At 41.8% G+C, this 15,520-nt stretch overlaps 1 protein-coding gene across 1 annotated transcript in view; it reads right to left on the reverse strand.

The window, feature by feature from the left end:
* NEK11 (NIMA related kinase 11) overlaps positions 1 to 15,520 on the reverse strand; it is a gene marked incomplete at both ends in the record, with an annotated part of 99,259 nt that overhangs the window by 15,437 nt on the left and 68,302 nt on the right. The window contains 2 exons of the mRNA XM_081996360.1: positions 2,672 to 2,768; positions 15,273 to 15,333. Coding sequence (XP_081852486.1) covers positions 2,672 to 2,768; positions 15,273 to 15,333 — 158 coding nt within the window. The remainder of the gene's footprint in view (positions 1 to 2,671; positions 2,769 to 15,272; positions 15,334 to 15,520) is intronic.

Raw genomic sequence — 15,520 nt, forward strand, 5'->3', positions numbered from 1 at the left:
ACACTGCAGAAGATCCCAATATCAAAAAGCTTAGCACTGAAGTAGAAGCTGCTATAAACTTTATTATAAATACTGATATCAAGTAGAAGAAACTAGAAATTGTTGTCAGTGAAGTAGGCAATTTTATCATGACTTACTGAGAGGACAGCAATTCAAAATGCTGGAACAGAGTGCAATGGGAATTGGAAAGAAGATGCCAGGGAAAATATTCAGGGACTGTAGTGAAGGAAGCTGGTGACTGAATCATAAACACTATCAGCCTGTCTGTGGGTTAAGCCCTGGGCCTTTTTTTTTACTTAAAATAGGAGAAGACAAAGGACTCCTACCTACCATATTCAAGAACATCCGTGGCTTCCTTCTACCGTCCTGTATGGACTTTTAGCACAACTTCCCTCTCACATGAATATAGGTATAAAGCCCTGCACAAGAATACAGTAAAAGCTACCTAAATTGGCACTCTGATAAACAGCAAGTCTCTCTACTGTCAACGAACGCATTCAGTGCAGCACACTGCAATGACTCAAGCAATGAGCACATCACAACTCATCAAATGACTGTCCTGCTGCAGCTGTTTGCAAGCCCGTATCATTCATGTGTGTCAAATAAAAATGGCTAAAAGGCCTTTTTGCTGCTAGGCTGTGGTTTTTTACATTAATCTACATTTTTTTCAGAACTAATGGAAGACTTTCTTTCATTAATGTTACTTGTAATGTGCAGGCACAATGCTACTTTCTGAGCAATTCATGACATAAAAGAGAGTCTCTCTCATCAGAATCCATTGCTGTTAACATCTGAAAACTGCACTGATCCCAAACCTTCATACTTCTGTTTCTATAGTGACTTGCCACCTAGACAGATTTCACTGTACTTCCACAGTGTCTCTACTGCTCTTCTTTCCTGTTTCCTCAGAAGAACTCCAGCTACCCAGTTTCTTTAAGACAAAAACCCCACCTTCTCTCTGTCATTAGAAGCTGTCAACTGGAAGACCCCACTATAAGTTTGTGGCTTCCTGAGTAAAACTGAATAGCACAAGTTTAAATTATATTAGCCTTGCTGTGTGGATGAAGTACAACACATCACGTGAAGTTTGCTGAGGGATGAGCAGCGCAGCAGAGGCTTCATGTATCATTCTTCAGCCAGGAAGTACATCACTTCCTTCCCACCACTGAAAACTCCCCCACTGTGCTCTGTGCACAGACTGGCCCTGTGTAAGACTTTGCAGGGATCTCCTTGTGTATGTGCATGCAGGGTACCCTGCTCACTCACTTGTTTCTTAACACCCTAACTTCCATGCAATTAACATACTCACTCACCTTTACGTATTCAAAAAATGACAAGGTCATAGTATGTTTAGAAGAAAGGACAATAAACTGAGTAAATATTTTGATAGGCTACGTTAAAGTAGCTATTACAGTCCACAAAAGGAGATCTGTACATTTATTTACCAGAAAATCCCAAACAAAGCCAAAACATACTCCCCTCCCTCTTAATTAGTTCTCTTAATGAATGTATCATGAAAATTGTTCATGGGTATGGTCTGCTGGAAGTTCTCAAGATGCCAGTTGGGTGGGTCTTTTGGCCTACAGACCCAGCTGACTGTTCTCATTCGGGAATGAAATGACTAGGAAAGTGTTCCAAAACCAGGAAGTCCAATGCATTAAATGTGAATTACTGCAGTTAATCAGGCTTTTCATTAGCATATCGCTAGTTTATAAACTATTCTGAAATGTGACATTTCCAAACGATCACATAAGAGCACTTCCAAATTTTTCAGCATTTCACCACCACTACGTGCTCATCCTACCAGAACCAACAAACGGTGAAAATCATGAAACAGCACTGGAAAAACAGAGTCTGAAAGAAGCAAGTGATGTAACCATACCTCAGCCGTAAAGGCAATGACCATGAAGTTCAAATAGTTAAGGTTTATCCTGTAACCATGAGAACTCAAGGTGAAGGCTGTAAGATTAGTGAGCATTTTGACTAAACAACCTCCCCTTGCAACTAGTTGGCACAACATGATACATTTTTTAATTTTTATAAGTACTTTCCATGAAAAGGGAATGGAAAGCCATCAGAGCGGCAGGCTGTAAGACCTGCTGACTTGTTGCAAAGTAAAGGCTAAGCCATGAAGTGAAACCCTAGGAGCTGCTGCATCTTTAAATATCATAAAACTGAACAATTTATATCTGGAGTAAATCCGATTGGTATTTCCCTTGAATACACAGTGCATTTGGCACTGTAATTTTTTTTAAATAGTGATTGGCATCCATGCTGTTGTGGTTGCATTCATTCTCTTTAGGGGATTCACTTAAATAACTACTAGTATTAACTGTTTGAACTTATTTGTATTCTGGTAACAGCTAATAATGAAAGCGAAGTTCAGAGCAACACCAACAGCAGTGAAGGCTAACTAGATCCTGCAAGGATGACAGTGATTGTGCAGATTACGAGAAGGCAATCAGAATTGAGAGTCAACCATCATCCTCTGTGGAGGCAAGTAGGAATCCAGTCTGTAGAGAATAACTTACCATCCACTTCTTTACTTCTTTTTGGCGAAGCGATTTTTTTGGGTGGGGAAACAACACATGGTTTTCTTTGCTGTGTTCTGCAGTTTTTCAAATCCATCCTCTTTGTCTAAATATTGGTAACACATAAATATGCTACTTACTCCCTCATGCGTTTCAGTTTGGTCTCAGCCATAGTGCTGTTGAGAGCTCTGAATCCCTGGGGCGCCCCTGGAGACACTCTGGTGACAGTCCCCGAGCCTACAAATCAATGCACAGACACATAACCTTATTCACCTTCATCCCCTGAGCTCTATTGCAGAGTCAAGGGCAATAGGAAGGAGGTAGACTATTCCTATTTCTCACAAGGTAATGCCACATTAATTAAAGATGAATTAGATTATTAAATGCACATTAAGGGCAACTTCTTTGTGAGGGACAAGTAGATTTCTAGCTTAAAGGCACCAAAATTGTAACAACAATTTTCCTTCTGTGTAGCGTACGGGGAATTACATTATAACAGAAAGGACAGTCACTTGAGGAAGTGCTAGGACAGATAAATGTTCAACAAAATTAAAATTGTTTAGATAATATGTATTTTCCTTTATTGTTCTTGCATTTATTTATAAGAACAAGAACCTTCTTCCTAACAGGCAAGTCTCTGCTTTAGCTTGATCATTACTGTAAACTGAAAGTATTTAACTTATGACATCACTTTCTCCTTCAGATGAAGGTACTCTTTTTATGTACGCATATATATACACATATGTAAACATACCTGTATCTGTAAATACATATATGTATAGGTGAGAAGTATACATATACACACATGCACACTCTCTGTTTACAGGTCTCGTGGGCTGTTGCAATATTTGATGACCGAACGCTCACAGAGCGCTGTGTTATTCATCCACAGGAACACAGAAGTGCTGAATCACAGAGGATCGTCAGGGTTATCAGCTCAAATATCCTGCAATTTCATGTTGCCATTCCATCACACAAGTCCCTGCTTAACCTAAGGACTTCATTTACTTATTGCCCCTACTGCTCCTCTTGGAAGACAATTGCAGAGCCTCACTGTGACCTGGTGGCTAAAATCTCTCCTCTAATTTCCCAGCAAAACTTCTTTATTGATGAGTTCATGCTCATTTTTCTCCTTTGCCAGTCCTTTTCTTCAGCTTACTCAGTTCTTCCCTTCCCTTTTGCATATCCCTTTCATTCCTTTACAATTGGAAAAAGAGATCCTACTTCAGCTTTCAAATTGCCAAGCTAAACAAAGCATCTATTTTAGTTTCTCCTTGCAAAATATTTGCATGAGGATTTCACTTCCCATGTGAATATGTACCATGGTGGAACTACATCCTGCGTAAACAGGAAGGCTCTGCATAGGATATGAACAAGCCAAAAGTCACACCACACAACAGATTAACACCATGCCTTGTCTAAATGAATGCACACTCCCCTCCTAGCAGAGGGTTTTAGCTTGGACTCGGGTTTAGTTTGGATTGTGTTAACATTGATCACATGCAGCCAGAGGGAGCTTGCAGCTACCTTCCTGCTACGAGCACTGCAGACACCCCCAGAGATGTGGGGTGGAATGCTTCTCTGGAATGCACAATCACGGCTTTCCCAAGAGTTAAGCTCCTATGTCTTACATGATTCTAGATCCTGATCTAGTTGAATATTGATGTAAAAACTTTCTATCATGAGGGATCCTACTGAAGCACGCAGAGTAAGTGTCTGCTGGATTCAGAGCTTTACCAGATTCAGAAGATAGGAAGCAGGCATGGAAAGAGACACCACAGAAGAAATGGATTGCTGACTCTGTTAGCTGCTATGGACACATGATTTGACTTTTTAAAACAGTTTCCTAACTTCTCTTTATACCTAATGGCTAGCAGTTGTCTGGTGCGTAAGTATTCTTATGAGGAGCAGCTGAGGGAACTGGGGTTGCTCAGTCTGGAGAAGAGGAGGCTGAGGGGAGACCTTATCGCTCTCTACAACTACCTGAAAGGGGGTTGTGGCGAGGTGGGTGTTGGTCTCTTCTCCCAAGTAACTAGCGATAGGATGAGAGGAAATGGCCTCAAGCTGTGACAGGGGAGGTTTAGACTGCATATTAGGAAAAATTTCTTTACTGAGAAAGTGGTCAAGCATTGGAACAGGCTGCCCAGGGAAGTGGTGGAGTCACCATCACTGGAGGTGCTCAAAAAACGTATAGACATGGCACTCTGGGACATGTCTTAGTGGGCATGGTGGTGTTGGGTTGATGGTTGGACTTGATGATCTTAAAGGTCTTTTCCAGCCTTAGAGATTCTATGATTCTATACAACTGAGGTATAGCTAACGTAGTTTAAAAGACAAAAAATGCCAAGCTCTTACTAGCAACCAACAACACCACCCATCTATGCAAAACACATTTCCTGATCATTTACTGTAACACTACACATGCATATCCATACATTTTTGCATGGGGTCTGTAAGCATTCAATTACTTTAGCAGCACTGGAAAATTCAGCTCTCCTCAGGGTGGCCCTGAGGAAACCCCAAGCACTGTTCAAAGGAATGCTTATGACTTACTGGGTGGCATGCTCCTCTTTGAGTTGGCATAGAATTAAGGTCCAGCTGTGGGGCTTTGGGGTTTTGAAAGCAATGAAAAATTGACACCCTGAGCACCAGTGGTCTAAGAAAAAGGTAATGTTTGCATTCCCTTAAGAGTACATTTAACCACAGAGCCCAGCTAAATTCTGGTATTACTATTATTACAGGATATATCACTGTAGTAAGAGCTCAGCATGCTCTTTCTGCTTTGTGGGTTCAATCTATTTATTGCTACAATATCTTCTTCTCCTCCGACATTTCAATATTAAAGACATCCTTCTTATTTTTTCTGGGATTCCAGGCTAAACAATCCGTTCTTCGTCTACTCTCCACAATAGCAGTTGGCCAAGCAAAACTTATTCTCTACATGCAATCTGGTATCTATCCTCCTCTCCATTTAATATGGTTTTCTGGGTACTATGAGGCAGCTACAAGGACTACACAGATTGTAGGATGCTGCAAAGGTGTGGTTAGTCATAAAAAAATGAGTTCTCAGTGAAAACTGCTAACAGCTTTTCACGTTGTTGCTACAAGCCTCAAAAATTTTTCCTGGGGCGATACATAACCCACACCGACTTCTATATCAGAGGTATTTTCTTGGAAGCAGTTACTTGATTAATAATATATTTTGCACCCAGCTTCGAGCAGCTTGCCTACTCATACATCAACACAGAACAAGGAACTATGCTTCTCCAAAACATGGCCAGGTAACTATTTGTATTTTTATGCAATATATCATTCTTGATTCATTAAATGAAATAAAACGAAACAAGAAGAGCACTAGCACTGACTTTTCAAAAACAGGTATTGTGGCTTTCTAAACATATTTCAAAGATTAATACTTTGCCAGTGTCTAGCCCAGTACTGCAGAGAACAGCATAGTGTTGGGATCACCCTGCATGGCTCGACCTTAAGGAGAAGGAGCTGTGGCACTGAGAAGCTGGTAAACAGCTGGATATCTGCACGGCTCGGCCTTGAGGAGAAGGAGCTGTGGTAAACAACTAAGAGGAAGCGAGGAAAACAGAAACACCTGCAAGCAACAATCCTGACTGTGTGAGGGGCGCGTGGACAGCGCGTGCTATTTTGTATATAGCCAATTGCAATAGTGTGTGTAACAAGTTGTAACCAATCATGAGTGTGTGCGCAGTGACTAAGCGAAAATTATGATATATATTGGAGTCAGACAAGACAATAAACGGCTTCGGAATATAACTCTTATAGAGTTGTGAAGTCCATCCTTCTCCCGCAACTGGTGACCCCGACGTGATACGATCTCTGGGATCTCATCGTTGAACACCGGTCGAGCGCAGAGGATGCCGCAGGAGAAGCCCGGTTGGAAGAATTGCAGTCAGCGGGACTGACGCAAGGAAAAAGAAAAAGGAATACGTTGCAATGGAGAAGCACCCAGCGAGGTGAGGTGAGCAACCGGGGCGGCATGGGGCAGAACACATCGCATGAAGAAGGGGCGATAGTCAGACTCCTGCTGCATATGCTCTCTAAGAGAGGACTGAAATATGATGAATATACACTTAGAAGGCTTCTAATTTGGAGCCGAAAGAAAGGGTACCCCCCCGATCTGTCTGTGGCGTTTAGGGCAGAGACGTGGGAGGAGATAGGAAAAATGTTATGGGAGCATATTGAGAAAACTGCCGCAGAGTTAGTGACGGTGTGGAAGTTGATATTAACCACATTAAAAGCCTTAAAGGCAGAGAGAAAAGCTGCAGCTGGAGGAGGCTGTTAAACTGCTTTCAACCAATCCCTTCTTAACCGAGTCAGAGGGTCCGGGACCTTCAGCGACTCCGAATGCACCGCCTGAGGTGCCAGATGCACCGGGTGAACTGGCCGCATTAGATAAGTCAGAGAAACAGATCTACGATGATATATGTGAGGGCAAGACGGGACAAAGCTGCCCAGAACAATGTACTCAATGTTCCTCTGTGTGTCCATGTGAAAGATTGATGGGGCGGGCTTCACCACCCCCGAAACCACCCAGGCTTAACCGATCGAAAGCCGTAGTTTTGAAGCCCTCAGCCGAGCCCCTGCCACCTTTACGGCCCCCGTTGCCTGATAGCAGCGACGAAGAAGAGCCTGTTGCAGAGACTATAGGGAGGCAAGAGCCTAGAATGAAAGGCGACCCCAGGGAGCGGTGGAAAGACGTTTTTTTAGGAGCGATGAAAGACGAGGAAACAGAGTTACTGATGGCATTTCCTGTTAATGTACAGCCTCACGGGCCCAATCGCTGGGACCCATTTCACTGGGACTTGATTAAGAAAGTGCGGAAGGCAGTACAAAATTATGGCTTGCAATCACCTTTCACGCAAGCTCTATTAGATAACATATTCACGGGAATGATTCTTACACCATGGGATTGTCGGCAGATGATAGATATGTTGTTGACACCAACCCAAAGGTTATTGTGGGCAGACAGATGGTATAAACTCTGTATGCAAGAAGCCCTGAGAAACCTGGAGCGTCAAGACGGCGATCCACTCCAGAACATTACTATGGAACAAATGACAGGCCAGGGACTATTTGTGGATGTTAGATTGCAAGCTCAGCTGCCCTTAGAAGCCTTGCAATTAGTTGGGCGACTAGCATTGAATGCGTTGCGAACAGTCCCTGAGGAGGGAAAGAGGCAACCATCTTACACTCAAATTAGACAAGGGAGAGATGAACCATATATGTCTTTTGTTGATCGTCTGAGAGACACTTTGAATAAAGTGTATACCAATGAAGAGGCAAAACTAGCAGTGTTGTTGAATTTAGCAGTAGAAAATGCCAATGTAGATTGTAAAAGAATTTTGTTAATTTTGCCAAAAGAAGCAACGTTAGTACAAATGGTAGAAGCCGGCAACAGAGTAGGCTCTGCCACACATCAGGCAGAAACACTCGCAAGTGCCTTTGCAGCAGCAATTAAGCCATTTATAAATGGAAAAGGGGAGAAAAAATGTTTTAATTGTGGAAAAACAGGCCATTTTAGAGCTCAGTGCAAGGCCACAAGGAAAGGACCTAGGCAGATTGAGACAGGTCATAAATCCTTCCAACAAGGACCCTTTCAGCAAGGAATAGGCCCAGCAGGAGCACCATGTGGTCGATGTCAAAAATTTGGTCATCAAGCCTCAGAATGTAGTTCAAAGTATCATCGGGATGGTATGAAATTGGGAAACGGGCGACCGAGCACGAAGGCACCCCACACGACGACACAAATGGGGAAGCACCACCAGGCTGCCTGGCAAGCCTCAGCGCCCAAACCAGAGGGAGCGCCGGAATGGACGTGGAAACAACAGTAGAAGTTACCTTATGGGACATGTCGGTTTATGATGTCCCGACTAACGCAAATGGACCATTAGGATATGGATTGAGTGCTTTGTTATTAGGACGATCTTCAGCAACAAAGTAGGGACTTTTTGTTCTGCCTGGAATCATTGACCAAAAAGGCCATATTGTGCCAACCACTAGTCCTTGGAACACACCTGTTTTTGTGATTCCAAAGAAAAGTGGAAAATGGAGACTATTACATGACTTGTGAGAAGTCAATAAGGTATAGTGGACATGGGAGCCTTGCAACCAGGGCTACCATCTCCCTGTATGATACTGAAGTATTGGAAGCTTTTGATCATAGGTCTCAAAGATTGCTTTTTTACAATCCCTCTGCATGAAGATGATGCCAAACATTTTGCATTCTCAGTCCCAAGTACAAACAAGGCGCAACCCATGCAAAGATATCATTGGACAGTATTGCCACAAGGCATGAAAAATTCGCCCACGATGTGTCAAATTTATGTAAATTGGGCTTTACAGCCAATCAGAAAAAGGTGGCCTCAATATCTCATCTATCATTATATGGATGACATATTGTTGGCCGGTGATCAATTAAATCCGGAAGAAATGATCAGGGAGCTCGTTGAGCTTTTAAGACAAAGTGGGCTGCAAGTGGCGCCAGAAAAGATACAAGCTGAAGCGCCTTGGAGGTACTTGGGGTGGATGATCACTGAAACGTCGGTAACCCCCCAGAAGGTTGAATTAAGAATTCAGATTAAAACATTAAATGATGTACAAAAATTGGTAGGAGATGTTAACTGGATTCGACCTATTTGTGGGATCACAAACCAAGATATGGAGCCCTTGGTTCAGCTCTTGCAAGGGGATAGCAGGTTAAACTCTCCTCAGCAATTGACCAAGGAAGCCTGGGAAGCAGTAGCAAACATTTCTGAAAAGGTAAATCAAGCATTTAGTTCTAGGATAGACCCCTCGATAGGGATCACTTTGGCAGTAGTCAATCATGAGCGACATCCCTATGCGCTTATAATACAGTAGATAACAAAGCTGGAATCAAAAGCTGAGAATTTTAGAGTGGGTCTTTTTGCCTCAGCAGCACAGAAAAACCATCACCACAAAAGTAGAGTGTTTTGCAAATCTGATTATGAAAGGGCGCAACAGAATTATTGATATGTCGGCAAAGGACCTGAAAACGATTTTAATACCATTACAACAAGAATATTTGACTTGGGCTTTGCAGCACTCGGTTCCCTTCCAAACTGCATTAGCAGAATTTGAGGGTGACATTTAGATTCATTATCCATCACACAAAATGTTTACCTTTAAAAAAAACAAAAAAACTCCCCCAAAAAACCCCCCAAAAAACAACCCAAACATGAAGTAGAAGAAAAATCAAAGTGTAGTCAATATCCAGTTCAAGGTGCTACAGTATTTATGGATGGTGGTGGGAAAACACGCAAGGCAGCAATAGTATGGCGAGAGCATGGCGAATGGAAAGAACGGGTACTTGTCGTGCCAGGATCAGTTCAAAAGGTAGAACTACAGGCAGTAATTGAAGCCTTTAAATTATGGTCTGAAGAACCTGTGAATATAATTACTGATTCTTTATATGTAGTTGGAGTACTCCAAAGATTGGAAGGTTCAATCCTCAGACAGGTACAGCAGGAACAGCTATATCAACAATTTAGAACACTTTGGTTTTTATTGCAGAAAAGACGACATCCTTATTATGTTATGCATATACGCAGCCATACCAACCTTCCAGGGGAATTGGTGGAAGGAAATGCAAGAGCTGATCGGCTGACTGCCGCAGTATGGGCTGAACCTGCTCCGGACCGTTTAGGTCAAGCACAAGCCTCTCATGCCTTTTTCCATCAATCTGCCAAAGTTTTAGCGAGACAATTTAATCTAAGTGCAGGTGATGCTAGAGCTATTATACAGACTTGTGCTGATTGTCAACAAATAGGCCCAGGAATCGCAATTACAGTTAATCCCCGACGATTGCATTCGCTACAACCTATGGCAGATGGATGTGACACATGTTGCTGACTTTGGAAGATTTAAATATGTTCATGTTTCAATTGATTTCTATTCTGCAATAGTTTGGGCCACTGCACAAACAGGAGAAACTAGTAGATATGTACAAAAGCATTTGCGAGCTGCATTCGCAGCCCATGGTATACCCCTACAAATTAAAACCGATAATGGTCCTTGTTATGTAGCCCAGTCAACCCAAAGTTTTTTTGCTCAATGGGGAGTGACACATTACTGGAATACCGCATTCCCCCACTGGACAAGCTATTGTTGAACGAATGAATCATTTCCTGAAATGTTTATTGCAAAAACAAAAAGGGGGAGAGGCTACCATACCACCCCAAGAACATTTGAATAAAGCCTTATATGTGTTAAATTATTTCCGTCTAGCAGAAGGAGAAACATGTAAAAGGAATGACAGGAAGTCTGTTTGAGTTAACACAAAATGTGCAAGTAAAAGTTAAAAATTTGGAAAAGAATATGTGGGAAGGACCTTTTCAACTGCTAACCTGGGGACGAGGTTATGCTTGTGTCATTACAGATTCTGGAACTTGTTTGGTACCCGCAAAATGGGTAAAACCATGGGTGAAACAGTCATCGTCATCGTCGGACACATCTTGACACTATCAGGTGTCATCGCAATCTGGATGCCACCTCAGCCAAAAGAAAATGTATGGGTAAATCACACTGAAATTAGCAGTATCATGAGAGGAACATGGAAAGCTTTTAGGGCAAACCGCTCTATAACTACAAATCCTTTGGTAAGATATAATATTGGTTTTCATAGCTTTATACAAGCACTTTTTCCATCACTAGAAGTAGCTTCTATCGCTAGGAGTAGTACAGCTAGAATTGTTTGCCTTGTAACATTCTGCTATTAATTTAAGCATAGTTGATATGTGACTGCTGGATTATGGTAAGATGCCGTGTGAACAAAGCCTATGAACCAATAGACGGGGTGGCTGTGGCGCGTGCAGCACGTCTGGCCAGCGGGCGCATACGCCATAGGTTCCCTGTGTTGAAAGGTGACAACCAAGGCGAGTTCCGACACTCACTGGCCACGTGTGTCGAAATTCGTTCCTTGGCGAATGTATAAATACCGGGATTTCCCGAAGAGCAGGGGGATCGGTGTACGGCAAGGCCACCGTTGCCTCCGTGGGGATGCCCACGTAAAGCTGGCACCTACCGACTGCTGGGCTGAGTTTGCGGCACAGGACGGTACAAGAATGTACAGATGGTCCATCTTCCTCACAGTCCTTGGGTTGCAAATGATCCATCAGGTTTTGTTTATACATAAACAAAAAGTGGGAGATGTTGGGATCACCCTGCATGGCTCGACCTTAAGGAGAAGGAGCTGTGGCACTGAGAAGCTGGTAAACAGCTGGATATCTGCACGGCTCGGCCTTGAGGAGAAGGAGCTGTGGTAAACAACTAAGAGGAAGCGAGGAAAACAGAAACACCTGCAAGCAACAATCCTGACTGTGTGAGGGGCGCGTGGACAGCGCGTGCTATTTTGTATATAGCCAATTGCAATAGTGTGTGTAACAAGTTGTAACCAATCATGAGTGTGTGCGCAGTGACTAAGCGAAAATTATGATATATATTGGAGTCAGACAAGACAATAAACGGCTTCGGAATATAACTCTTATAGAGTTGTGAAGTCCATCCTTCTCCCGCAGCATAGGGCAACAGAGCAAATGATCTTTGACCTCTCAGGTCATGGAGCACCAGTTTGAGGTTCTCACTGCATCCTTCTTACTCTGACAAAGGGAAGATGAAAGGCTCTGTAGTAAAACAAATCCCCTGGCTGACATTTATTCACAGGTACTTACATTTAAAACCAGTGACTATGATTATCTGGTGAGACTTTCCATACATTATGGCCCAAATGCATTCCTATCAACATTTCTGCTAGCAACTGGGTAATTGGTGATAGACATCTACTGCATCTCTTGGTAAGCCATTATGTGTTGTGAAGCTATTATCTCCACTGAATCATAGGCTTCTGTTTGGATTTCGGATTTCTTTCTTCAGCTTTCACTGCTACATATGAGATCCTAAAGGCATGCTATAATGCCTTTTTCTACAAGATTAAAAAGCTCCTTAGAATCAGATGGATTTCCTGAGTTTATAAATGATACAAGGTGACCCAACTGCCTCTAACTTTCTCCTCCTTTAAGCTAAGTAGATTTGGCAAATTGTAAAACCAGGTTTTCAAACTTCCTTTCATTTTGCCATTCTTTTCTGGAATCTTCCCAATTTTTCAAATTTTATGAGCATGGACTATCTTATTTTAAACATACTTGACATGGAACTGTATAGCCAACCCAAAATGAACTTTGTACCACCTAAAGCGCCGGTATTCCCAATGACTCAGTGTAAACTCATGAGGAGAAAACTCAGTTACTTCAAAAGTCCTTTTATCCTTCAACACTGAGGTTTATACTACAGAAACTCCACCTGTGGAAAACCAATGCATATTTATTGCATCCTCTTTATCACAGTCCCAGCTGACATTGAAAAAGCTCTAGTTTTATTCTACTCAGATGTTCTCTAACATCTGCGTTCACAATACCTTTGACAATGAAAGACACTACAAGAAATTCTGGCCAGGCCAGATTGCTGCATCTGCCCTATTATTGCCATCAAATCCGTTCTGTTTCCAGGAGTAGCCATTATAATGATGGCTCTATATGTAGCTGTGTGGCCCAGTAATATGGTATTGCCACTGCTAGTACCAGGGCCCACGCTTGGGCCTGAGTTTGCAAGGCTTCAGGCTTTGCCTGAACTTGTCTTGACCTGAACTTGTCTTGACCTGCCAGGAACTTGGATTTAATTGCTTAAGCTGCAATAGCATTTCTTCCAACAACCAGGTAGTTGTGGCTATTTTGTTTTATTTCCACTTATTTTTGTATTGTACAACCTGCATTTTTAGATGGGTAGCAGTATACTGTGTAGAATGACATATTTATAGCTAACTTAATTCAGTTAATGTAGAGGAATACAGGACTGATACAACAAGCAGATGCCTTGAAAAGTGAGGACAAAGGATGAGGTGTAAAGGACTACAGGCATGGGATGACAAGAGATGGGGCACAGGCTGGTACTGGCAGTCCCATGGCTATAACCAATGTGCTAGAGATCAGTTAAAGAAATGCAGACCTGGAAGTGGACATAACTAGTTTTAGGGTGAACAAAGAGAACAAGTACTCAACCTATGTAAAATGCACCATATACAGAAAATTTTGATGTAACATGAATTTGCAGCCCAGTGAAGAAAAAGAAAAGTATAAATGAATGTCAGCAAACACATAAAAATCACCCCAACATCAGCTTTGTAGCTTGACACTGGAAGAACTTAAAGTAGTAAATGTTTAAACTTCCCAAGTGACACGAAGATAAAAGGCACCCTAGCAGATTTCTCTCTTATTGTCATCACATATATTTGTTTGGAACAGATCATACAAACCTAATTACTAACTCAGTTTGAAGAAAGGCTTTAAGTTTCAGCACAGACTGGTCAGAGAATTTTTAATGACTAAAGCACATTTAATTCTTTAATATTATAATTGAAAAAGGCATCTTCTTGTTCTTAATACTGAAAGAAAAAGAGAAAGACAAGAGTCTCTTTAATACTAAGGGTTTTTTTAAATACCACTGTTTGGCTAATATTCTGGGTTATTCCCAGAAGCTCTCAAAAGGCAATTCCCCTCTCTCATTAAAATAACAGAACATTAAAGCACAGAGCTAAATTTTGTCCCTGTTTCTACTTCTGCAAACCCACTGCAGACACCAATGCTGCAAATGCGTAATGAGCGCAGAATTTGAAGACCGCGGGATCTCCATTAGTGTGAAGACAAACTGGACGTGAGTGTTCCTTGCTTCAGTCCTAAGTATCTCCCTGAGCCAGAAAGTGATCAGACACGGTTCAGTGGCTACAAGACTATGACAAGCCACAGCTTTGATAAATCCCTTTCATGCTTTTTTTCTCTTCCCACCAGTCCACACTTACAAGCAGGGGTGAAACAGAGCCTGGCACTGGAGGAACCTCTACGAGGAGGATTTCGCAGGCTTCCCCGACCTTCCCCTGTCAGAGCCACAAGTCAATACGGAGTCAGGTTAATCCCAACTGAATGAGTGTAAATGAGGCAGCTAAACAAGACCGGGGTTCCTGTGGGAGCCTTTGGGAACTCAGCTGGGCTTTCACGTGGGCTGCTGCTGGCACAGTTCAACCCGGTGGTCTTCAAGGACAGTGACTACACCAGCCTCAGTAAATAGCCTTCTTTCATGTAATTATTCTTTTTAGCTTTTAAGTAGAACATGAGAAACCAGGCTTTCAAACTCTAAATTTATAGACAGAATTTCCAAGGCATTTTAGGATTAAATTGCAAACTTAAATTCTCCATGATTTTTCTGTGCCTGTAATGAGATACTGTAAAATAAAATAAATATTATCCATACCTGGATCATTATTTTAAAAAAAATTAAAGATCTTTTAATTCTTTTTCTCTTATTGCTACCAGTACTGGAAACTATAAAACAACCTACATGTCCTTAAATATTTTCCTCTGGAGAAAAGATGGCAGAAGCCAAGTTTTTAAAAGCTTTTGTTATAACATTCCACACTTCCGACCATCGTGCTTTATGGCTCTATTATTTTCAACAAAAGCACTTAACTGTGTATGCTTTTTCTTTTGGTGTATTTATACTTCTCTGCAGTAGATGAAGGAAGTCATTTTCAAGAAGATCACACTTTTTGAGTTATTTTGTTGCAAACGGCAATAATTGGACTGTGATGAATGCAGACCACTAATAACTGCTGCTATTACATTTAAAGAAAAGATATCATCTTACCCAATGAGCTATTATTCAGGACACTCTCCAAATACTGGACCATTGCCTCGAGGTCACTGTCCTGTAGATAAATAAAATAAGGAATGGCATTAGTGTGAGCACAAACCTAAACATAAACACTATGTACCAGAGGTATGATTCCACTAACATAAAGAATTATCACTTATACCAATGAGTGTCAACACTAAGCTACAAAGTGTCTACATTGCTCAGGACTTTTTCGATGTTTTTTTCTTCTAAAACATCAG

Source organism: Phaethon aethereus, assembly GCF_964289735.1.
Source record: "Phaethon aethereus genome assembly, chromosome: 2".
Lineage (NCBI taxonomy): Eukaryota > Metazoa > Chordata > Aves > Phaethontiformes > Phaethontidae > Phaethon > Phaethon aethereus.